The sequence below is a fragment of the Capra hircus genome, chromosome 1 (assembly GCF_001704415.2).
Source record: "Capra hircus breed San Clemente chromosome 1, ASM170441v1, whole genome shotgun sequence".
Taxonomy (NCBI): Eukaryota; Metazoa; Chordata; class Mammalia; order Artiodactyla; family Bovidae; genus Capra; species Capra hircus.
The window spans coordinates 111,464,554-111,491,161 of NC_030808.1; the positions used below are offsets into that span (position 1 = coordinate 111,464,554).

At 38.8% G+C, this 26,608-nt stretch overlaps 1 protein-coding gene and 1 pseudogene across 1 annotated transcript; one reads left to right on the forward strand and one right to left on the reverse strand.

Moving 5' to 3' along the window:
- On the forward strand, positions 535–24,859 carry C1H3orf33 (chromosome 1 C3orf33 homolog). The gene is made up of 5 exons (XM_018048605.1): positions 535–681; positions 2,546–2,605; positions 5,826–5,973; positions 21,137–21,297; positions 23,797–24,859. Exons 1-5 carry the CDS (start codon positions 568–570, stop codon positions 24,196–24,198), a joined length of 885 nt encoding a protein of 294 aa, XP_017904094.1. The 5' UTR covers positions 535–567; the 3' UTR covers positions 24,199–24,859.
- LOC102175900 lies at positions 18,403–19,279 on the reverse strand (annotated as a pseudogene).

Sequence of the window (26,608 nt, forward strand, 5' to 3'; positions counted from 1 at the left end):
GTTGTAAGTGTACACTGTAATGCTTTAATATATTCATACTATATTGCAAAACGATTACCACAGTAAGTTTAGTAGGTCAGCTCCCTACATTTAATCATAGATTTAGAGCATCTGATATTTCGCTTAGGAAGCAACTGTGACAACTTGAAAACATAATTCAAATATAAGGAATACACATTTTAATATGTTCGGGAGCAGGTGTAAGAATGGTCTACTTCAATTTTCTTTCTTGCTACCTACACTGCTCTGAGTTAAGGGAGTTGAACTGATCATCTTCCATCAGCATGCCCTGTAATCCTGCAGCTCGCATCCCCTAACGACAGAGATCTCTTGCGCTGTGGGAAAACCTCGTGTAAATACTGGAGGATCACTGTAAAGACTTCTCCTAACGGGTCGGGAGGACCGCCCCCGGCCACTTGGTTGCTGAGAACCCGACCCGAAGGTCCGCTCGCGCGGCGCACCCTCTAGCCGCAGGAGCTTGGATCCCGCCGTCCGTCCGCCCGCGGAGAGCGGCGCCCCCTGTCGTCCGGTCAAGGAGGCGGCGCCCGCTCCCGGGAGCCCGGGAACATGGCGGGGCAGCCCGCGGCCGCGGCCACACCGCCGCCCAACCCGGACGGAGCAGCGCCCAACGTGGTGGCGCGGATCTCGCAGTGGGCCGACGACCACCTGCGCCTCGTCCGGGTACTGCGGGCCGGGCGGTGGTGGGCGCGGGCCGCGCAGCGTCAGGCTGAAGGAGACGCGTCCTGAGGGAGGCCCGGGCAGCGGCGGAGGGCCGCCGGGTCGGGGCAGTGTGTGCGGGGCGGCGGGGGCGCGCGGCCTGGCGGGGCTGCCTCAGCCCCATCACTGCCTTGACTGTGCTGAGCCCCGGGATGCCTCCAAGGGGAAGCTGCAGCCCAGCGCGGGGCGCCCGCGGGGCCATTGGAGCAGTTGGGGCGGGGCGGGCAGTTTGAAAAAGGAGGGGCATCGCAGGCGACCAGGGGAGAGAAGATTGTGACTAAGCACTGGTGGTGATTTCCTTCTTTGTAACAAAGAATCAAAGGGGCTGCCTGCTTCGTGGATGGTGTGGAAATTGCTGAAATGGAGGAGTTAGGTTAAATGATTTGTTGGGGAAATCTACAGAGCTTTATGCAAGGTGAAATTGAAGATGCCTATTAGACTTCTAATGGAGATGTGTGAACTTGAAGGTGGTCATTAGACTTCCCAGCGTAGCTTAGGTGTTCTAGGCAACTGGATACAGGAGACGTGTCTTAAAGGGAGATCAGAACGGGAATCTGGGAGTGGGCTGCATAATACCTTAAGTATTTAAAGTGTAAATAAACCTTATAGTATTTAAGTATTATTATAGAAAACTTCTAGTATTCAAAGCTTGGATGACGTTTTCGAGCGAGTCAGAAAAGCTCCTGAAAAAGCTCTAGGATTGAGACCTGAGGGCCTCTCTAACACTTAGAATTTGGAGAGTGAAAAGGAGATCAGCAAAGACTCGGAGGGAACAGAGGGGAAGAGGAATATCAGGAAAACCAAGTGTGCTAGAAGCCAAGTGAAGAGAATGTTTTCAGATAGAAGAATTCTGCTGGGAAGTTGAGTAGGCTCATTAGGTTTGCAAATACTTTGCAGCCAAAGTGCCAGGACCATGTCTGTTTTCACTCACCAGGGCTGCAGCTCAGTGCTGAGACTGCGGCTCACTCACCTGCAGCTCAGTCCTGAGAACAGTGTCTGCCACTTAGTGCTACATAAATATGTTTAACATTAATGAATTGTATACATATATGTGTATGTATGTGTACACAGAAACACGGATGTTAATTGACAAGGCCTTGGTTCTTCCAATTAAGCAGGAAGAGATGCATTGGTTAATTTCAAATAAAAAAATAACCTCATCAGGATTGGGAGAGGAAACAGTATTTAAATTAGTGCATGGATGTTTTATTCCAAATAATCCAATAACAGAATATACTCTTGTATATATTTTCATCTCTTACATCCTTAGTTGTATTTATTGAAGGAAAACACGTTAAATTACCACTGTTGGTGAGGGAGTTGCAGGATCCTTATTAATTAAACTCCTTCAGATCAATTTCAGTTTAAATGAAACACTTTAAAAACATTGCTGTGATTTCCCTGAGTGTTTGCCGCATCTGTTTCCCAAGTGCTGTGTTTTTATGGTATCGGTAATAAAGTTTTCTACTAAATATTTTAATTCCACCTGCAGACTTAGGGTCATGTCGTTCCTATGGGCCTTGCACAAAAAGCATTAATATTAGACTGATTCATTCAAGGGACTCATGGTTAAAGCAATACAATCAATAGAAAACCATACAGTATTATATATGTAATTACTGTGTGTACCGGATTGTCTGGGAAAAAAAGGAGAAGATTAATGAGCTGGTGGGCAGTTGGTTTTTTTGGAAGAAGTGGGCCTTTAGTTGAAGGATATGCCTTATTTGAGAACTTAGGTATAAGGGATGACTTTTTTTCCTGCCTTCTATTGAGTACTTTCAGTATTGTGAATAATAATTAGAATTAATCATAAAATCTCTTTCTAAAGAACATCAGCACTGTAATGGCCGTAGCCGGAGTAATGTTACTTCTAAGAAGTGTTCGACTGGTAAGTTAAAAAATTAAGACATTATGATAAGCACTAGACGGTTAATTTCTCTCACTTCAGATGATTTTTATCTCAACATGGGTGTCATTTTGTTGTTCATATTAGAAGCTTTTAAATAACATTTTAGAACAGTGAACGTACTTTAAGATGTTGGTTTAAAAGTAACACATCCACAGGGTTTTATGGAAAGAACTGCACAACCTGTCTTTCCATAATGACTTTTCTTCATGCTTGAAATAAATAATCATTAAATTTGCATTTCAGATGTTGAAGAATATCTCAAAAATGTTTTCTGTAGTGGTTTTAGGTTTAAATTGAAATTGAATTATGTCCCTTTGAACTAAATAATTTATGCTTATTTAGTTTTGCGCTTTCAAAAGTATTTTAATAACAGACATTTTGGAAATTTATTTGATAATTCAGGATTTACAAGTACTTTTTAATCTACCTGATTGTTGTCATAGGATGTCATTTCAGTGTCATATTGCTTCTGTATATATTCATTTCCTATACTTATCTCTGTATTGTTTTGTATTATCATCGACTACACTTTGTTACCACACTACATTTTTTTTTCACACTACATTTTTCACAACTGTTGCCTTTACACCCAGACTCCAATTTTAGAACTCGTCTTTTTTTCCTTCTTCTTTTTTTTTTTTTTATTAATGCCTTGAACTCACTTTTTTAAAGCTGAAATGTAATTGTCCTACAGCGCTGCCTAGGCTTAAGGTGTCCAGTATAATGATTTGACTTACATACCTCAGGAAATGATTACCACAGTAAGTTCAATGAACATCCATCATCTCATATAGATACAAAACTAAATTAGTAGAAAACAGTTTTTTTCCTTGTGATGAGAACTCTTAGGTAGGATTTACTTTCATGTATAACAACTTTTATGTATAACATACAGTATTGTTAGTTATATTACTCATGTTGTACATTGCTGCTACTGCTGCTAAGTCGCTTCAGTCGTGTCCGACTCTGTGCGACCCCATAGACGGCAGCCCACCAGGCTCCCCCATCCCTGGGATTCTCTAGGTAAGAATACTGGATTGGGTTGCCATTTCCTTCTCCAATAATTGTCAATTATATTACTCATGTTGTACTTTACACCCCTAGTATTTATTTATCTTATGACTGGAAGTTTGTACCTTCCAAGTTCTCCCTCCTTCCATCTCCTACCTCTCATAACTGCACATCTGATCTGTTTTTTTATGAGTTTGTTTTTGAAGTAAAATTGACCTATCACACTGTGTTACTTCTTGTTACACAACATAGTGATTTGATGTTTGTATACATTTCAGAATGATCACAAGTCTGTCACTCTACAGAGATTCTGCATAATTACTGACTGTATTCCCCATGCTGTACGCTTCCTACCTGTGACTCACTTATTTTATAACTAGTCCCATAGACTTTGTCATGTACTTGCTAAGAGCAGGAATACGTTCCTCCATAATCACATTAATATTTTTACATCTAATAAATTTAACATTTTTGTAGTAATTTCTGAAACCCAGTTAACATTCATATTTATCTCCTGAACATTTAGTTGTCATGTCTCGTTGGTCGTCTTCAATCTAGACTTTTACACCCACTTTAATTTTCGTCTCTCATGACACTGTGATTTTGAAGAGGCCGCATTAGTCTTAGAGAATCTCCCACAGCCTGGATTTGTGTTTCCTCCGTAGATTTAGTGTGAACAAGAAGGTGATGGCGTATGCTGCTTCCTGTTATGCTACGTCAGGAGACTGGCAGTGTCTGTCTGTCCTAGAACATTATCACATCTAACATAATTAATAACCTCTTAGCATCATCTAATATCCAGACAATATTAAGAATTATTTTATTGTCTCAATGGTGTCCTTTTTTTAAAAAAAATAGGTGATCTGTTTATGGCAGGATTCGAGTGGTCCATATACTGTATTTGTTTGTATATTTGTCTCATTTATTTTATAACAGTCTATACCCCCATTCCCTTTTTTTTCCCCCATAAGCCATTTATTTTTTAGAATAACCAAGTCATTTACCCATTATTAATGTTCCACATTCTGTATTTGTCTGCTATAATGTTTTTCTTATTTGGAAAATTTTTTTTTTAATGTTTAGACCAACTTTACTGTCTTAGGAAGTTGGTTACTAATTTATCCTTCTGCCTGTTATGAGGCTCTCACCCAGCCATGCTTATGAATTAAGCTTGTTTCTATAGTACTGTTAATATGAAAGACACAGGTATAAAATGTTGAATAACTCCAAGGTGTTAGTTATTTAAATAAATTCCTAATGTTGGCCTTTTTGGAGGGGTGTTTTTCTCCTATGAGATTGAAAAATAAGGGAAAAAAACTTGTTGATTATTAGTCTAACTTAAATTGCCTCAATTTTGGCTAGGTTCTCTCAGCAGTTGCTGCTGTTGCTCTTTAGTTGCTAAATTGTGTCCAACTGTTTGTGACCCCATGGACTGTAGCCTGCAAGGCTCCTGTATCTGTGGCATTTCCCAGGCAAGAATACTGGAATGGGTTGCCATTTCCTTCTCCATCTCCCAGAGTAACAGTATGAATAAATAGTACATTTATAGAATGAGATAGTAATTTAACCAGTAAGATAGTAAATTTAACCAAATTTTGTAGTGCCAGACACAGCTCTATACTCACTGCTTCTTGATAAATTGTGTCACATTTTAAGGATGTAAGCTTTTTTAAAAGTGAGGAATTTGTTTAATGTTCTCTATATAGTAGTCACAATGGCACCCCACTCCAGTACTCTTGAAAATCCCATGGATGGAGGAGCCTGGTAGGCTGCAGTCCATGGGGTCACTGAGGGTCGGACACGACTGAGCGACTTCACTTTCACTTTTCCCTTTCATGCATTGGAGAAGGAAATGGCAACCCAGTCCAGTGTTCTTGCCTGGAGGATCCCAGGGACGGGGGAGCCTGGTGGGCTGCCATCTATGGGGTCTCACAGAGTCGGACATGACTAAAGTGACTTAGCATATAGTAGTCTCAAACAGTAAAACAGTGACTAAAGGTTTCTAAATAATGTGCTTATAAACACTTCCGTTAAGTCTTTTAAAAATATTAATATAAAATTAAGAACCAAATTAAAAATGTTCAGTGGTTATTATGTCTTCTTTGAAATGTTTAGAGAATACAACATGCTTAATTTTAAAATAAAAATAGTAATAAAATGTTATACTTTTCTCCTTGTAAATCAACAGACATCAAAATTCACACGTTCTTCAGATATTCCAGTAGAATTTATAAGAAAGAATGTTAAACTACGAGGACGACTGCACCGAATAACTGAGAATGGTTTAGAGATTGAACACATTCCCATTACTTTACCTGTTATATCTTCATGGAGAAGTAAGTAAGGCACAAAAATAATAGCACTGAATAACTAAAGTTCCTTTACTAGAAGTGATTTTTAAAATAGCAAAAAAAATGTCATTTTAATTTTTAATAACTCTCCATTGTCTATGAGAGAAAGTCTAAACTCTTGACTTACACAAACAAACAATTATTTATTTATTTATTTTAATGGGAGGCTAATTACTTTAAAATGTTGTAGTGGTTTTTGCCATATATTCACATGAATCAGCCATGGGTGTACATGTGTTCCCCATCCTGAACCTCCCTCCCCATCCCATCCCTCAGGGTCATCCCAGTGCACCAGCCCTGAGCACCCTGTCTCATGCATTGGACTTGGACTGGCGATCTGTTTCACATATGATAATATATTTGTTTCAATGCTATTCTCTCAAATCATCATACCCTTGCTTATTCCCACAGATTCTAAAAGTCTGTTCTGTACATCTGTGTCTCTTTTACTATTTCACATATAGTGTCATTGTTACCATCTTTCTAAATTCAGTACAGTATTCAATACACTATTGAACTGGTATATTGGTGTTTTTCTTTCTGACATACTTCGCTCTGTATAATAGGCTCCAGTTTCATCCACCTCATCAGAACTGATTCAAATACATTCTTTTTAATAGCTGGGTAATATTCCATGAAATTAAAAGATGCTTGCTCCTTGGAAGGAAAGTTATGACCAACCTAGAGAGCATATTAAAGAGCAGAGACGTTACTTTGCCAACAAAGGTCCATCTAGTCAAGGCTATGGTTTTTCCAGTAGTCATTATGGACATGAGAGCTGGACTATAAAGAAAGCTGAGCGCCAAAGAATTGACGCTTTTTAACTGTGGTGTTGGAGAAGACTCTTGAGAGTCCCTTGGACTGCAAGGAGATCCAACCAGTCCATCCAACACCCAATCAGTCCTGGGTGTTCATTGGAGGGACTGATGTTGAAGCTGAAACTCCAATACTTTGGCCACCTGATGTGGAGAGCTGACTTATTTGAAAAGACCCTGATGCTGGGAAAGATTGAGGGCAGGAGGAGAAGGGATCAACAGAGGATGAGATGGTTGGATGGCATCACTGACACAATGAACATGGGTTTGGGTGGATTCCGGGAGTTGGTGATGGATAGGGAGGCCTGGCATGCTACAGTTCATGGGGTCGCAAAGAGTCGGACACAACTGAGCAACTGGACTGAACTGAATATTCCATTGTGTATATTTACCACAGCTTTCTTATCCATTCATCTGCTGATAGACATCTAGGTTGCTTCCATGTCCTGGCTATTGTAAACAGTGCTGCAATGAACATTGGGGTACCCGTGTTTCTTTCAATTCTGGTTTCCTCGGTGTGTATGCCCAGCAGTGGGATTGCTGGGTCGTATGACAGTTCTATTTCCAGTGTTTTAAGGAATCTCCACACTGTTCTCCATAGTGGCTGTACTAATTTTCATTCCTACCAACAGTATAAGAGGGTTCCTTTTTCTCCACACCCTCTCCAGCATTTATTGTTTGTAGACTTTTTGATGGCAGCCATCCTGACCAGTGTGAGATGGTGCCTCGTTGTGGTTTTGATTTGCATTTCTCTGATAATGAGTGATGTTGAGCATTTTTTCATGTGTTTGTTAGCCATCTGTATGTCTTTGGAGAAATGTCTGTTTAGTTCTTTGGCCCATTTTTTGATAAAGTCAGTTATTTTTCTGGAATTGAACTGCAGGAGTTGCTTGTATATTTTTGAGGTTAATTCTTTGTCAGTTGCTTCATTTGTTATTATTTTCTCCCATTCTGAGGTCTGTCTTTAAGCCTTGCATATCGTTTCCTTCATTGTGCAAAAGCTTTTAAGTTTAATTAAGTCCCATTTGTTTGTTTTTGCTTTTAATTCCATTACTCTGGGAGGTGGGAGGATCTTGCTGTGATTTATGTTGGAGAGTGTTTTGCCTATGTTTTCCTCTAGGAGTTTTATAGTTTCTGGTCTTACATTTAGATCTTTAATCCATTTTGAGTTTATTTTTGTGTATGGTGTTGGAAAGTGTTCTAGTTTCATTCTTTTACCAGTGGCTGACCAGTTTTCCCAGCACAACTTGTTAAAGAGATTGTCTTTTCTCCATTGTATATTCTTGCCTCTTTTGTCAAAGATAAGGTGTCCATCAGTTCAGTTCAGTCGCTCAGTCGTGTCCGACTCTTTGTGACCCCATGAATCGCAGCACGCCAGACCTCCCTGTCCATCACCAACTCCCAGAGTTCACTCAGACTCACATCCATCGAGTCAGTGATGCCATCCAGCCATCTCATCCTCTGTCATCCCCTTCTCCTCCTGCCCCCAATCCCTCCCAGCATCAGAGCCTTTTCCAATGAGTCAACTCTTTTCATGAGGTGGCCAAAGTACTGGAGTTTCAGCTTTAGCATCATTCCTTCCAAAGAAATCCCAGGGTTGGTCTCCTTCAGAATGGACTGGTTGGATCTCCTTGCAGTCCAAGGAACTCTCAAGTGTCTTCTCCAACACCACAGTTCAAAATCATCAATTCTTCGGCTCTCAGCCTTCTTCACAGTCCAAATCTCAATCCATACATAACCATAGGAAAAACCATAGCCTTGACTAGACGGTCCTTAGTCGGCAAAGGAATGTCTCTGCTTCTGAATATACTATCTAGGTTGGTCATAACTTTTCTTCCAAGGAGTAAGTGTCTTTTAGTTTCATGGCTGCAGTCACCATCTGCAGTGATTTTGGAGCCCCCCTAAAAAAGTCTGACACTGTTTCCACTGTTTCCCCATCTATTTCCCATGAAGTAATGGGACCAGATGCCATGATCTTCGTTTTCTGAATGTTGAGCTTTAAGCCAACTTTTTCACTCTCCTCTTTCACTTTCATCAAGAGGCTTTTTAGTTCCTCTTCACTTTCTGCCATAAGGGTGGTGTCATCTGCATATCTGAGGTTATTGATATTTCTCCTGGCAATCTTGACTCCAGCTTGTGTTTCTTCCAGTCCAGAGTTTCTCATCATGTACTCTGCATTTAAGTTAAATAAGCAGGGTGACAATATACAGCCTTGACGTACTCCTTTCCCTATTTGGAACCAGTCTGTTGTTCCATGTCCAGTTCTAACTGCTGCTTCCTGACCTGCATATAGGTTTCTTAAGAGGCAAGTCAGGTGGTCTGATATTCCAATCTCTCTTAGAATTTTCCAGTTTATTGTGATCCACACAGTCAAAGGCTTTGACATAGTCAATCAAGCAGAAATAGATGTTTTTCTGGAACTCTCTTGCTTTTTCCATGATGCAGTGGATGTTGGCAATTTGATCTCTGGTTCCTCTGCCTTTTCTAAAACCAGCTTGAACATCAGGAAGTTCACGGTTTACATATGGCTGAAGCCTGGCTTGGAGAATTTTGAGCATTACTTTACTAGCATGTGAGATGAGTGCAATTGTGCGGCAGTTTGAGCATTCTTTGGCATTGCATTTCTCCATAGGTGCATGTATTTATCTCTGGGCTTTCTATTTTGTTCCATTGATCCATGTTTCTGTCTTTGTGCCAGTGCCATACTGTCTTGATGACTGTGGCTTTGTAGTAGAGCCTGAAGTCAACCAGGTTGATTCCTCCAGTTCCATTCTTCTTTCTCAAGATTGCTTTGGCTATTCGAGGTTTTTTGTATTTCCATACAAATTGTGAAATTATTTGTTTTAGTTTTCTGAAAAACACTTTTGGTAGCTTGATAGGGATTGCATTGAATCTATAGATTGCTTTGGGTAGTATACTAATTTTCAGTATATTGATTCTTGTGATCCATGAACATGGTATATTTCTCCATCTATATGTATCATCTTTGGTTTCTTTCAGCATTGTTTTATATTTTTCTATATATAGGTCTTTTGTGTCTTTAGGTAGATTTATTCCTAAGTATTTTATTCTTTTCATTGCAATGGTGAATGGAATTGTTTCCTTAATTTCTCATTCTGTTTTCTCATTGTTAGTGTATAGGAATGCAAGGGATTTCTGTGTGTTAATTTTATATCCTGCAACTTTACTATATTCAATGATTAGCTCTAGTAATTTTCTGGTGGCGTCTTTAGGGTTTTCTATGTAGAAGATCATGTCATCTGCAAACAGTGAGTGTTTTACTTCTTATTTTCCAATCTGGATTCCTTTTATTTCTTTTCTTCTCTGATTGCTGTGGCTAAAACTTCCAAAACTATGTTGAATAGTAGTGGGAGAGTGGGCATCCTTGTCTTGTTCCTGACTTTAGGGGAAATGCTTTCAATTTGTTGCCATTGAGGATAATGTTTGCTGTGGGTTTATTATGTATGGCTTTTATTATGTTGAGGTATGTTCCTTCTGTGCCTGCTTTCTGGAGGGTTTTTTATCATAAATGGATGTTGAATTTTGTCAAAGGCTTTCTCTACATCTATTGAGATAGTCATATGGTTTTTATCTTTCAATTTGTTAATGTGGTGTATCACATTGATTTGCTAATATTGAAGAATCCTTGCATCCCTGGGATAAAGCCCACTTGGTTATGATGTATGGACTTTTTAATATGTTGTTGGATTGTTTTTGCTAGAATTTTGCTAAGGATTTTTGCATCTGTGTTCATCAGTGATATTGGCCTGTAGTTTTCTTTTTTTTGTGGCTTCTTTGTCTGGTTTTGGTATTAGGGTGATGGTGGCCTTATATAATGAGTTTGGAAGTTTACCTTCCTCTGCAATTTTCTGCAAGAGTTTGAGTAGGATAGGTGTTAGCTCTTCTCTAAATTTTCGATAGAATTCAGCTGTGAAGCCATCTGGTCCTGGGCTTTTGTTTGTTGGAAGATTTCTGATTACAGTTTCGATTTCTGTGCCTGTGTTGGGTCTGTTAAGATTTTCTGTTTCTTCATGGTTCAGTTTTGGAAAGTTATACTTTTCTAAGAATTTGTCCTTTTCTTCCAAGTTGTCCATTTTATTGACATATAGTTGCTGATAGTAGTCTCTTATAATCCTTTGTATTTCTGTGTTGTCTGTTGTGATTTCTCCATTTTCATTTCTAAGTTTGTTGATTTGATTATTCTCCCTTTATTTATTTATTTATTTTTAATTTAAATTTATTTAGTCTGTCTAATGGTTTGTCTATTTTATTCATCTTCGCAAAGAACCAGCTTTTAGCTTTGTTGATTTTGGCTATGGTCTCCTTTGTTTATTTTGCATTTATTTCTCCCCTAATTTTTATGATTTCTTTCCTTCCCCTAACCCTGGAGTGCTTCATTTCTTCTTTTTCTAGTTGCTTTAGGTGTAGAGTTAGGTTATTTATTTGATTTTTCTCCTATTTCTTGAGGTAGGCTTGTATTGCTATGAACCTTCACCTTAGCACTGCTTTTACTGAATCCCATAGGTTTTGGGTTGTTGTGTTTTCATTTTTGTTCATTTCTATGCATATTTTGATTTGTTTTTTGATTTCTTCTATGATTTGTTGGTTATTCAGAAATGTGTTGTTTAGCCTCCATATGTTTGTATTTTTAATAGTTTTTTTCCTGTTCAGTTCAGTTCAGTCACTCAGTCGTGTCTGACTCTTTGCAACCCCATGAATCGCAGCACGCCAGGCCTCCCTGTCCATCACCAACTCCCGGATTTCACCCAAACTCACGTCCATTGGGTTGGTGATGCCATCCAGCCATCTCATCCTCTGTCATCCCCTTCTCCTCCTGCCCGCATTCAGCATCAGAGCCTTTTCCAATGAGTCAACTCTTCGCATGAGGTGGCCAAAGTACTGGAGTTTCAGCTTTAGCATCAGTCTTTCCAAAGAACACCCAGGACTGATCTCCTTTAGAATGGACTGGCTGGATTTCCTTGCAGTCCAAAGGACTCTCAAGAGTCTTCTCCAACACCACAGTTCAAAAGCATCAATTCTTCGGCTCTCAGCTTTCTTCACAGTCCAACTCTCACATCCATACATGACCACTGGAAAAGCCATAGCCTTGACTAAATGGACCTTTGCGTGATCAGAAAAGATGCTTGAGATGATTTCAACTTTTTTGAATTTACCAAGGCTAGATTTATGGCCCTGGATGTGATCTATCCTGGAGAATGTTCCGTGTGCACTTGAGAAAAAGGTAAAATTGATTGTTTTAGGGTGAATTGTCCTATAGATATCAATTAGGTCTAACTGGTCCATTATATCATTTAAAGTTTGTGTTTCCTTGGTAATTTTCTGTTTAGTTGATCTATCCTTAGGTGTGAGTGGGGTATTAAAGTCTCCCACTAGTATTGTGTTACTGTTAATTTTACCTTTCATACTTGTTAGCATTTGCCTTATATTCTGTGGTGCTCCTATTTTGGGTGCATATATTTTTAAAATTGTTATATCTTCTTCTTGGATTGACCCTTTGATCATTATGTAGTGTCCTTCTCTGTCTCTTTTCACAGGCTTTATTTCAAAGTCTATTTTATCTGATATGAGTGTTGCTACTCCTGCTTTCTTTTGGTTTCCATTTGTGTGAAATATCTTTTTCCAGCCCTTCACTTTCAGTCTGTATGTGTCCCTTGTTTTGAGGTGGGTCTCTTGTAGACAACATATATACAGGTCTTGTTTTTGTATCCATTCAGCCAGTCTTTGTGTTTTGGTTGGGGCACTCAACCCATTACACTTAAGGTAATTATTGAAAAGTATGATCCCATTGCCATTTACTTTGTTGTTTGGGGTTTGAGATTATAAACCTTTTCTCTGTTTCCTGTCTAGAGAAGATCCTTTAACATTTATTGAAGAGCTGGTTTGGTGGTGCTGAATTCTTTGAGCTTTTGCTTGTCTGTAAAGCTTTTGATTTCTCCTTCATGTTTGAATGAGATCCTTGCTGGGTACAGTAATCTGGGCTGTACGTATGGAGGCTTTTGGATGAGCTGTTGTCGATTAATGTTCCCTGGAGTCAGGAGTTCTCTGGTGTTCTCAAGTTTTGGATTTAAACCTCCTGGCTCTGGCTTTCAGTCTTATTCTTACAATAGCCTCAAGAGTTCTCCATCCATACAGCACTGATGATAAAACATCTAGGTTAATGCTGAAAAGATTCTCCACAACAAAAAAATGGGCAACAAAAACAATGAAAAATTGTCCTAAGGGCTATGAAGAAAAGGTTCAGGGTGTAGGATGAGCATTACTGGAGCTTGTATGAAGAGGGAATCCACATATATGGTGGTCAGAGAAGGCCTCATCAGAGGCCTGGAGAATGGGAAGGAGCTGGCTAGGAAGAACATGCATGGGGATGAGCCTGGCTCTTTTGACAAGGCACGTGAAGGCTCATGTGGCTGGAGCAGAGGGAAGAAGGGGACGAGAGACACCAAAGAGGTCGGAGAATTGGGCAGAGGCCAGAGCTTGCTGCTGCAATTCCCTTTTCTCCCTGCTTCTCAGCAAAGACCACAGCCACACAGACCTTCCTGCTGCTTCCATGTGTTCTCGTGCCCTGGGCATAGATCTTTTCCAAGTGCCTGAGTGTCTGTGGATTCTTTTTGTTTTTCTCTTTTTCTTTACTATGTGGCATGTATCATCTTAGTTCCTCAACCAGGGATTGAACCTATAACCCCTCCGCTGCAAGCATGGAGTCTCAACCACTGGACCACCAGGGAAGTCCTAGTCTGTGGATTCTTTAGGATCTGGCTCAAACGTCAGCTCCTTTGTGAAGCTCTCCTTAACTCCCAAGCAGAGCTGGCCTCTTTCTTTCCTACGCCCCAAGCAATTTATACATGCTGCAATTACAGTACTAAAACACATTTTCCTGTAATTACGTATCTAGGTTTATATCCTTCTATTGAACTATGAGCCCCTAGTGGGCAGGGAACTTTTCTTGTCTAATTATTCACAGTCCCTAGAAAAATAATTTTTAGCCAACAGAGACTTGGCAAAATTGTCAAATGATTTAATTGAATCATATTTAAAGATCTCCTTAATATTATTTTAATGTTTCAAAGAAAGTTCTTATTTCTTTACCCTGAGATGAATGAATATTACTCTTCAATTGATGTATGGCTATAAAGGAATAAGATTGATTTTTTTTTTCCCTCAAACACACCTGACATGATTGATTTTATTTCTTAACAAATCAAGCAGAACTTACACAATTTGAATGACTGTTGTTCCCTAAAGAAAGATTACTTGGGATGTTTATTTGTTGGCCATTTCAGCTCTAAGCATGGTTTATACTTCTCAGTTGTTGTAATAATGCAGTAGTAATTTAAATCTCTCCTGTCGGAAATAGTGATGATTTTTTAGTGCTTAGACAGCAAGGCCATCACTTGTGATTGTCCAGGTAGTACATTGCACAACTCCAGGGTTGGTATTCACTGAGTATCTGTCCTGAAAGGTGTGCAATGCCACAGCACTCTAACTGCTATCAGTTCAGTTCAGTCGCTCAGTCGTGTCCGACTCTTTGTGACCCTATGAATTGCAGCACGCCAGGCCTCCCTGTCCATCACCAACTCCCGGAGTTCACTCAGACTCACGTCCATCGAGTCAGTGATACGATCCAGCCATCTCATCCTCTGTCATCCCCTTCTCCTCCTGTCCCCACTCCCTCCCAGCATCAAAGTATTTTCCAATGAGTCAACTCTTCTCATGAGGTGGCCAAAGTACTGGAGTTTCAGCTTCAGCATCATTCTTTCCAAAGAAATCCCAGGGTTGATCTCCTTCAGAATGGACTGGTTGGATCTCCTTGCAGTCCAGGGGACTCTCAAGAGTCTTCTCCAACACCACAGTTCAAAAGCATCAATTCTTTGGTGCTCAGCCTTCTTCACAGTCCAACTCTCACATCCATACATGACTACTGGAAAAACCATAGCCTTGACTAGACGGACCTTAGTCAGCAAAGGAATGTCTCTGCTTTTGAATATGCTATCTAGGTTGGTCGTAACTTTTCTTCCAAGGAGTAAGCGTGTTTTAATTTCATGGCTGCAGTCACCATCTGCAGTGATTTTGGAGCCCCCAAAAATAAAAGTCTGACACTGTTTCCACTGTTTCTCCATCTATTTCCCTTGGAGTGATGGGACTGGATGCCATGATCTTCGTTTTCTGAATGTTGAGCTTTAAGCCAACTTTTTCACTCTCCTCTTTCATTTTCATCAAGAGGCTTTCTGGTTCCTCTTCACTTTCTGCCATTAAGGGTGGTGTCATCTGCATATCTGAGATTATTGATATTTCTCCCAGCAATCTTGATTCCAGCTTGTGTTTCTTCCAGTCCAGCATTTCTCATGATGTACTCTGCATAGAAGTTAAATAAGCAGGGTGACAATATACAGCCTTGACGTACTCCTTTTCCTATTTGGAACCAGTCTGTTGTTCCATGTCCAGTTCTAACTGTTGCTTCCTGACCTGCATATAGATTTCTCAAGAGGCAGGTCAGGTGGTCTAGTATTCCCATCTCTTTCAGGATTTTCCACAGTTTATTGTGATCCACACAGTCAAAGGCTTTGGCATAGTCAATAAAGCAGAAATAGATGTTTTTCTGGAACTCTCTTGCTTTTTCCATGATGCAGTGGATGTTGACAATTTGATCTGTGGTTCCTCTGCCTTTTCTAAAACCAGCTTGAACATCTGGAGGTTCATGGTTCACATGTGTCTGAAGCCTGGCTTGGAGAATTTTGAGCATTGCTTTACTAGCATGTGAGATGAGTGAAATTGTGCAGTAGTTTGAGCATTCTTTGGCATTGCCTTTCTTTGGGATTGGAATGCAAACTGACCTTTTCCAGTCCTGTGGCCACTGCTGAGTTTTACAAATTTGCTGGCATATTGAGTGCAGCACTTTCACAGCATCATCTTTCAGGATCTGAAATAGCTCTATCGGAATTCCATCACCTCCACTAGCTTTGTTCATAGTGATGCTTTCTAAGGCCCACTTGACTTCACATTCCAGGATGTCTGGCTCTAGATGAGTGATCACACCATCGTGATTATCTGGGTCGTGAAGATCCTTTTTGTACAGTTCTTCTGTGTATTCTTGCCATCTCTTCTTAATATCTTCTGCTTCTGTTAGGCCCAGACCATTTCTGTCCTTTATCGAGCCCATTTTTGCATGGAATGTTCCCTTGGTATCTCTAATTTTCTTGAAGAGATCTCTAGTCTTTCCCATTCTGTTCTTTTCCTCTATTTCTTTGCATTGATTGCTGAAGAAGGCTTTCTTATCTCTTCTTGCTATTCTTTGGAACTCTGCATTCAGATGCTTATATCTTTCCTTTTCTCCTTGGCTTTTCACCTCTCTTCTTTTCACAGCTATTTGTAAGGCTTCCCCAGACAGCCATTTTGCTCTTTTGCATTTCTTTTCCATGGGGATGGTCTTGATCCCTGTCTCCTGTACAATGTCACAAACCTCATTCCATAGTTCATCAGGCACTCTATCTATCAGATCTAGGCTCTTAAATCTATTTCTCACTTCCACTGTGTAATCATAAGGGATTTGATTTAGGTCATGCCTCAATGGTCTAGTGGTTTTCCCTGCTTTCTTCAATTTCAGTCTGAATTGGCAATAAGGAATTCATGATCTGAGCCACAGTCAGCTCCTGGTCTTGTTTTTGTTATATATACATATTATTATTAATGTATTATTAGTATATACATCAAATAGTAATGTTTATCAACTTGTTACAATCAAAATTTTAAAGCTAAAAGGAAACTTACTTCCCCTACTTATTTTAATATTTTCTATAGAAGTTAAAGGCCATGTATGCAGCCATCTCCCTAACAGTTGATGGAACTAAAGATAGAAAATAGATTCTTTGCTACCCAGTCCACAACTTTGTGTATAGAGTTGCAAAAATTAAAGAAACAGACACACCGACAGATGCTAACCAGTACAAATGTAATGATAGTGTTAATACTTTTTGTAACTGACATAAATTGTTCATTTAAAAAAATATTTATTTATTTGCCTCGTCAAGTCTTAGTTGCAGCATGCAGACTCTCGTTGAGGCATGCAGGCTTAGTTTGTCCCATTTAGTCATGTGGGATCTTAGTTTCCTGACCAGGGATCGAACCTGTGTCCCCTGCATTGCAAGGCTGGTTCTTACCAGAGACGTCCCCAAATTGTTCATGTTAAAGAGATCAATTTGCATTTACATTGGTTAAACCTGTTTGCCTATAAAACAGTTACAGAATCTAGAAGTTGCTTTCCAAGCACTATTTTGAATGACATAATAAGATGTTAGAGCATAATCTTGTTCATTTAATAATAGCTATTAATTGAAAGCTCCTTATGTTCCTTTCACTGTTTTTACTACCTGGTCTATAGGATAGAGATGGACTTTAGATTTTATTGTAAGGAGGGCTGAGATTCAGGCCCCCCAAATTGAGGCCATTCTAACCAAATGGTTTGGCTCAGATAAATACATCAGAGTAGAGTCTGTGTGGTGTAGTTGAACGTGTTTGGTGTAGAGAGCTTGTGTTCTGTTTCCAGTTCAGCCAATGGTTTCCACCACTATCAAACAAGAGAATCATAACATTTCCAAGACTCCTTCCTTACGACTATTCTGTGATATCCTTGCCTTCCATGATCTTATCTTTGGTGTATATGATGAGGCAAACACACACAAAGCTGAAAATTTTTGTGAAGTGAAACTCTTGGAACACTTCATTTCTTCAGCAGATGGTTACTGGACGCTTGCTCCTTTGCTGCAGTTTCAGGATGCAGTTGCAAACAATGGATGTGAGCCTGCAGTAGTCAGAAAACCTGCAGTCTAGTGATATTATTTCAAAGCTTCTTCTATTCCTAATGGCAGAAAATAATCTTTTCGATATATGTGATATACCTATCTCATGCAATTGTCCACTGGTCATGAATCCAATTATAATATTTATTTATTCAGTCATTTATCATTTCTGTTGTGAGGTTGTGGAATCTGAGTTCCCAGACCAGAGACTGAACCCAGGCTTCCATAATGAAAGTGCAGAATCCTAGCCACTAAACCACCAGGGAACTTCCTGATTTTTAATATTCTATAAATCTAGGGGATGAATCAGTGGTTTTGCGATCAAGTACTATCTTTCTAAAAACCTTAGGAATATTAAGTTGTGAAGTTTCCTACCCATCTGATAGAACATAAATGTAACAAAGTCCTTAGTGGTGGTGTACGTCAGTATTCACCTTATGTCTGCAGTTTTCTCCAGGTGCATGGTGTTTCCCTTACTTGACATGCTCACTTCCTATTCCTCCCTGTGCCTCTCTCTGTTCATTCTGCAAAACCCAAGCTGTACACTTTTCATGGAGTGCTGTTGGGCTCCTCCACTGGAGCCCGTTTTGCTGTACCCTTATACTCCTTTGCATTGTGTCATCCTATCCAGTATGAATTAGGCTTTTTAAAAGTATATATGTAAAAGATTTATTTAAGAGCTGGAAAGACAAGGATTCACACAAAGCTAAAATTAGAAATCATAAATATTAAAAGTAACCTCTCCTTTTTCAAGGAAACATCAACTGTTTGGGCAAAAATATTTGATGGATATAACTTACCTTATTCAGTAGATTAGCTTCTGGAAAATTTATGTTTACATAAATTTGGTATTGACCATATCATATTTTTTTTTGTTATAGCACAACTTATATATTTCAAATGGACAAAAAAATTGGTATCATTTATAGTATCTTAAGATAAACTGCCTTTGAATGGGAGCTTTCTTTCCAGTACTTTGAGGTCTACAAGACAAATCTAGAAAATTTACTACTGTGGAAAATGAAGACTGCTTAAATCGAACGGGGACAGGGGAGGGCCTGTGGCTTTTCTTTTTGATTAATTGCTGTAACACTGTCCTTCAGGTGGCTGAGGGAGTTTCACATTTTCTTTAGACATCATTAGGCGCCGAAGCTCTTGCAGGACAACTTTGATGCTATACCAGTTCTGCCATTTTGCTAGCACGGATATGGCTCTTAGGTCCACCACTCCATTAGAACTATGAACTCCATTCATATTAATTTTTGTTGCAAATCTTACAAAGGGGGGATGCTTCTGGGTATTTAGGTCCACATTCTATTTTAAGGCTGTATATTCAGTTTTCATAAATTGTCTGAGCCTGTGGTGGCTGCCATCTTGCATCGCTGTCGCTCCGACCATATCATAGTTAAATGCTTAATGGGGACTTTGCTAATTTTAAAGGAATCCCATGACCTTTGTTGAAGTGAAGAATTAGGACATTAATAATCAAGATTGATAGCGCTGATTAGATTCATGTTTTTGGTCCTAAAGATTTGGTCTTAAAGACTAGAGGATATTTTATTGAAAGACAATTGGTGTTGATGGTAGCATTAAAGGGCTGAAGAGAGGCCTCAGAATCTTTAGACTTGCTTCACTCATTAGGTACCAGTGATTTGATTTCATCTAATCTTTATTATGTGTGTTCTGCCTTAATCTAATTTGTGAATATGCTGTATCACAGAGTTTTCTAAGGACATAATCCTCCTACTTATACCTTTTGAAACTTCTCTAACCGAAACTCTCGGACAAGTTTCAAGAAACCCAAGCCTTAAAGAAAATGGTTTTCTATCATCAAATAATATCACGAGAAACTTCTAGGATATCTTTCTGAACTCAAGTGTTACTTTTTCCCTAGCAATTAAATGGACAAACTTTATACTTTCAACTACCAATACTTGTATAAGAGTTTAATATATGTTAAATGTATAATTTCTTTTAAAAAAAAAGCATTAACTTTTTTTTTTTTTGCCAGCCATTTTCCCCTTTTGGAAAGTTGTAAACTTTTTCTAAAATAAGATCCTATTATTAAAGTTTAATTTGTAAAAATTTTGTCCAGAGTTTGCCCAAACAAACTTTCTTAATGCTGTGTTGTTGTTCAGTCATGTCTGACTCTGTGACCCTAATGTACTGTAGTACACCAGGCTCCTCTCAGTTCAGTTCAGTTCAGTTGTTCAGTCATGTCTAGCTCTTTGCGACCCCTGAAGTCCAGGCTTCAGTCTGTCAGGCTCCTCCGTCCTCCACTATCTCCCAGAATTTGCTCAAATTCATGTTCATTGAGTCAGTGCTTCTATCTAACCATCTCATCCTCTGCTGTCCCCTTCTCCTGTTGCCCTCAATCTTTCCCAACATCAGGGTCTTTTCCAGAGTCAGCTTTTCTTATCAGGTGGCCAAAATATTGGAGCTTCAGCTTCAGCATCAGTCCTTCCAGTGAATATTCAGGGTTGATTTCCTTTAGGATTGACTGGTTTGATCTCCTTGCTATCCAAGAGACTCTTCTCTAGCACCACAATTTGAAAGTATCAGTTCTTCAGAGCTCAGCCTTCTTTATGGTCCAACTCTCACATCCATACATGACCACCAGAAAAACCACAGCTTTGACTATATAGACCTTATTACTTGGAATATAAATTGATAAAATCCTACCTGGAAATCAGTTTTATAAGCTGTATAAAAATAATGTTGATATTAATATTTATTGAGTTGGGAAAACAGCCTCAGTAAATTAAGTGAAAAAGCAGTTTATACAGTTTTAGGAAGGCTGAGCGCCGAAGAATTGATGTGTTTGAACTGTGGTGTTGGAGAAGGCTCTTGAGAGTCCCTTGGACTGCAAGGAGATCCAACCAGTCCATTCTGAAGGAGATCAGCCCTGGGATTTCTTTGGAAGGAATGATGCTAAAGCTGAAACTCCAGTACTTTGGACACCTCATGGAAGAGTTGACTCATTGGAAAAGACTCTGATGCTGGGAGGGGTTGGGGGCAGGAGGAGAAGGGGATGACAGAGGATGAGATGGCTGGATGGCATCACTGACTCGATGGACGTGAGTCTTAGTGATCTCCGGGAGTTGGTGATGGACAGGGAGGCCTGGCATGCTGTGATTCATGGGGTCGCAAAGAGTCGGACACGACTGAGCGACTGAACTGAACTGAGGAGCCTATATTATTGAATGCCATGACTTGTAGCATTATGTGTATGTGTACATAGAAATAAATCTGGAAGATATTTTTTTTTAAAGGTAAATTGATTAAACCCCACATCCTGTTCTGGATCTTACTGAAATTAGTTTTTAAAATTATTCCATCTGTTACCTACTTGTATTGTTTTAAAAGACAAGTTGACTATAGCAATAAATAGATCTACATCTAGAGTCTGGGTATTTATAAGTAACATATCCAGTTGTATTTTGGAGCACAAATGACTTTGGAATTTGCTTTTGCAATTGTGGTATTAAAGGTAAACTCTTTTCTACCTAACCTTTTTAGAAGAGCCATGTGGTGTTTTGCTGATTAAGTTGGCTGGAGTAGAACTTACTGAAACTGGGAAGGTGTGGTTACAAAAAGAGCTAAAACCTTCCCAAGTACTATGGTTCCAACTTCTTGGGAAGGAGAATTCAGCACTCTTTTGCTACCTTTTAGTGAATAAGGTAAGTAGTGTGAAGAAATAGCTAGCAATATTTTATTCTTATTATTTATGCATAAATGAAAAGTGAAAGTGTTAGTCATTCAGTCGTGTCTCTTTGTGACCCCATGGACTGTAGCCCAATATATAAACACATCATTAATTAGAACCTTGATTATATAATGAAACTGGTTTTCTTTTGTCTTTTGTAACTACTACTGTTAGTGATTATGTGTAAGAAACCATGTTTCATATATACATTCTTCTATAGAATTTATTATAGAAAATGTTTATATGTTTATTACAGAAAAATAGAAAATGAAGAAAAAGTAAAAACTTCAAATTATTAATGACTGGCTATTGCTTATTTAAAGAGTATCTTATATATTTATTTATGGACAAGTATATTATATCACACTTGTTATAAACCACTTGTTGAGTGTGGTGTCAACTGGTGATTGCAAAGAGTGAGAATGTTTGCTGAAGGTAAATATTGCTCATTCTGGTCCAATACCTTGTAGAAAAGTATGACTTAACATGTAAGTATTTGAACTCTAAAAGCATTGAGCATATTTAATATTACTGGACATATTTAAATGGAACCTATTTAAGTACTATTTACTTAAAAAAAATACTATTTATGATCAGTAGTCAGTCATTGCTTCCGAATTTCCTTACTTTTGTGATTGACCGTAGCCATTCTGTAACTGGGAATGCCACAGAGCCTCATTGCTGTTGCTCTGTTACTGTCTTGAGTTCTTTGCTGTGCCTTCCTCCAAATTTCTTTTGGTGGATGATTACTGAAAAAAGGACATGGAAAAATGAAACGTTAATATGAAAGAATTAAGAATTGTTTTTTTTAATTTACATTATTATGACAGCATTAAGGGTAGTTTTTCTTTTAAAGTTCTTTATTATACTACAAGTGAGAATAATCTGAAGAAAAATAATAATCTCACATTAAAGTGATTAGAATGGTAACCATTTTAATTATTAAAAGCTTTCTGAATTAATAGAACACCTAATGAAATCCATTAATTTTTGCATGTCCAGGTCATATTCAGTTCTTTCAAAATAAGAATTATCCAACCTTGATTGGTTGAAGCATCTGTATTTAACTAAGTTGATAATACAAAATTATATAAAAGATCCCAAAGGCCTTATTCAAATATTAACTTCTCTTTTAAATTGAGGAGTATGTAGTATTTATCCTCAAAGCCCACTATGGAATCATTTTATTCCCATGTAAAGGTGGGACTCTGAGTAACCAAGTGGAAGAGCTGGTATTGAAGTCCAGCTCCTTGGGGCTCCAGAGCCCGAACTTTACCTTTTCTGTCTTTACCTTACACCAGACTATACTTTATGCATATTTCAGTATTTACTTCTCCTGTTGAACTTTTCTGTAGTGTGAGGTTGAACTTTAATTATTCTCATTTTGGTTCAGCTCATTAAATTTAAAAGAGTGAGACAAATATGATATACCCTTTAAAACTGTACTTATTAGCTGCTTATCATCATGTATCAAAAGTTATGGATTTAAAGGAACAAAAGTTTCCTTTATTCTTTTAGATAATCTTAGAAAATGTTTCCTACTTTAAACCTTTAGTTTTCACATTAAAAAATTTTAACTGTGAATTACTTGTCTAATGAAGCTATAAAATTACTAACACCTGTTAAAATTAATCTTGTTAAATTAAAATCCCGGAGGGACTGTGGAAGCAGCTAAGCAGGATCTCTTTTACACTGTAAATTAGTAAAGGGAAAAAAAGTTCCCATTTATCTGGTTTCACAGGGCAGTGAGATATAACTAAAATTTCTTGAAGTTTGAAGATTCAAGGGCCAGGGCTATCTTTACATTTATTATTTTATGGACCATCTTTTAAAAACATTCTTACATGCCAGGCCTTGCTAAAGGCCTGAAATTCTGAGCATAATTTAACAGTTCTGTGATGCTTCGGTCCATTTTGCATGTGTCTACTTTTTAGTTTTGTTAATTTCTTTTGCTGTGGCCTCCTGTCATTTTCCCTAACTGGTATGTGCTCCATTCTCTATTCAAACATCAACCGAAAAATCAAAAATCTGTTTTCATACTTTATCGCTTCTACACACTTTCGAGTTAGGTGACCAGTGAGCCTGTGGAGAGCTATGTGTTATAAAAGAGTCAGTTGTCTTTGAACAAAGGTCTCATCTAGTAATGAAATTCTTGGATTTAACATTAGCTGTTTTAAGCTCTTAAGGACCCCTTTGCATATATATGTATATGTATGTGTGTGTGTGTAAATATATATATATATACATACATATATATGTATGTTTGATCCCAACCAGGGATCAAACCTATGCCCCCTGCAGTGGAAGCATGGATTCTTAACCTTCGTACCACCATGCAAGTCCCATCATTTATATTTTTGGCTTTTCTCTGGAGGACTCAAATTGCAGATTGACTGATTTTGAAGTAAATAAGGTATTGTGGGTATATTAGTAATTTTATTAAATAATTGATTTGTGTTATTTTTTATTCAAGGGTAGATTTTTTAGTGTGAGTCTGAATGAAGAAATCCTGAGAAGAGGTCTTGGCAAAACTGTTCTTGTTAAGGGGTTAAGTCATAATTCTAAAATCTATTGGAGAATTCACAGAAATTTACTTAAAGCTGAATTAACAGCCTTAAGAAAAGGAGAAGGAATATGGAAGGAAGACTCTGAAAAAGAAAGTTACTTGGAAAAACTGAAAGGCTCCTGGAGAGAAATATGGAAAAAAGACAGTTATTTAAAAAAAAATGGATCAGATTCCAACTTGAAAAAAGAAAGTTATTATGACAGATTTAAAAGGTCTTATGAAACATGGAAAGAGAACATGAATAACCACTCCTTAGTACTGAAGTTCAGAGAACTTATGAGTCGCATACACTTTCGTAGAAAAGAATGAAATATTCCAAGAGGTCTGGAGGTGATCTACTCCAAAAAGAATAAAACGTGTAATTATAATGGATATTTTTCATTGAGTTGAAATGGGAAATTTCCCCAGAAGATCAAAGTTGCATTCTAATGGTATTTAACTATTTAAGAGATGATTCTTTGTACATGTAATATCAGAGTAATGTAAATAAATTGTGATTAATATAGTATGGTTTTAAGAAGAATGAAATACTCCACAGAAGTTACAGGTTGGGCTTCCCTGCTGGCTCAGTGGTAAAGAATCCACCTATCGACGGAGAAGACAACTAAGCCTGTCCAGCACAACTGCTGAGCCTGTACTCTAAAGCCCAGGAGCTACAACTGCTGAATCCCTGCGCCCGAGAGCCTGTGCTCCACAACAGGAGAAGCTACCGCAACGAGAATCCCACGAACTACACATAGAGAAAAGCCTGAGCAGCGATGATGACCCAACGGAGTCCAAAAAAATTTGTATCAGGTTGAAGAAGGTATACATATAATGATGGTATATGAAGAGAAAGTGTAACTATTGGCCGTTGTATTATTTTAGTCATTTGGGGCAGCCATGTTTAGCTTTTGTTGAAAGACAGTATTTGTTTATTTTGCCAGTTTTATCAACTTTAATTACTTATAATAAAGGAATTCTTTAGGCAGCATGTCTGAGGCTGCTCTTTCTTCTCCACTGCTCTCTAATTGCTTATGAATTTGGGGCAGAGCCACAAGAGAAGTTCACTTGGACCGTTTCTAGTAATAAAGAGTGGCTTATTTCCACCTGTTGTTAGATGAGGGGGCCAATCCTGTGAACAAAAGCACAAATGTGCTGAGGATGGCGGCACAGACATGGGAAAGAACAAGGATGTCTTCTGACATTGTCAAGACCCCGAGGACTTGAATTCTCTTGCCTCCCAGTTTCTCATTGTGCAAGGTAATACTGCTGGCGATGGAAGGAAACACCAACACTGCAGAGTAGTTTGAATCTTTGTATTTTAACTCCTCGCTTTTTACAGCTGCTTTATTTTATATCCTTTGCACAACAATCTACAGGGCAAGTTGCCAAGCACTATGATTTAGTGACTATACAGTGCGCAGGCGTAGGGCAAGATAACCTTTACCTTAACTTAGTTACTGCAGCTAAGACTTTGTTTTGGGGAACTTCCTTATCAACTTAGAATCCGTTTTGTCCCTGGGTCTGTTCCTTTTGAGGAATCAGAGAAACATCCTTGTGTGCAAGAAATGTTCTTTTCCCACGGGAACAAACAGAGGATTCTTAGCTGAACATCTCGTTTGCAAGAATGTTCAGCCCTGGTTGAGAGTCTCGTTTGCAAGCACTTCTCAACCTTCCTTATACCTTGTCCCCTACATAATACATTTCTTTATTTTTTAGAGTCAGTTTGAGTGGCTTGAGGATGTGACATACAAAAATATGTACTTGCTGCTAAAATCAATCCTGACATTATAAGCTTCTTTCAAAACACCAGCAATGATCCCCTCACAGGGTCTCCAGAAGTTTTTCCTAACGAGTTGCAAAGGAACTGACCAAAGTCAGAGGAGTCATCTGGTCCTCTTCATGCTGACTCCTATCAGAATCAGTGATTTAGAATGGGAAGTTTACTGCTGCAACCTGATTAAAGCAGGAAATGGCTGCTTCTGGGATAAAACATAGCAAAGTAGCGTTTTTCTGGTGGTCCAGTGGTTAAGAATCTGCCTGCCAATGTGGGGAACGTGGGTTCCATCTCTGGTCTGGGAAGATTTCACATGCTGAGGGGCAGCTAAGCCCCTGTGCCACAACTACTGAACTTGTGCTCTACAGCCCTGGAGCCGCGGCTACTGACCCTGCACCCAAAACAAGAGAAGAGCCCTCACTCACCACAACCAGAGCAGGCCCTCCACAGCAGTGAAGACCCAGCACAGCCAAATGAATCAATAAATACAGGTTTTAAAAATAAATGTAACCTAAAAATACAGCAAAGTAGATTTCCCAACATTTTCTAATTAAACAACATGAATTTTTAGTGAGGTCTCAAATCTTCCAAAGTTCTTTTTGTGTGTGTGACTGTATTTCATCATCTTTGGGGTAGATTAGGAAGTTACGTGGTAGATTTTATTCCTTGGATCAATAGCTTTCTATTTGTTTTAAGGGGATGTGTTATTTTTGTTTACAGAGATGTTAAGATTTTTATTTACAGAGATGTTAAACTAGTTTTGTGGCAAGCTCCTGAGCCTTTTTTCCCCCTCAGTTTGCCTCCAAGTGATGTCAGATCTCATCACAGTTATCACTGGAATTAGTTCTGATGACCTCTGCCAGCTCAGCCAGTGAACTGTTATCTTTCCAGTTGAACTGTGTGAAGGCGGGGCTGGTGAAGCCCCTCCTGGGGACTGTGTAACCTGGTCTAATCTTTTCC

What these genes read in the sequence shown, in the direction of transcription:
- C1H3orf33 (XM_018048605.1), top strand. Translation starts at nt 568, where the DNA reads ATGGCGGGGCAGCCCGCGGCCGCGGCCACACCGCCGCCCAACCCGGAC. An exon ending in TTCTAAGAAGTGTTCGACTG is followed by an intron (nt 2,606 to 5,825) that starts GTAAGTTAAAAA and finishes GTAAATCAACAG; the next exon opens with ACATCAAAATTCACACGTTC. An exon ending in TGTTATATCTTCATGGAGAA is followed by an intron (nt 5,974 to 21,136) that starts GTAAGTAAGGCA and finishes TAACCTTTTTAG; the next exon opens with AAGAGCCATGTGGTGTTTTG.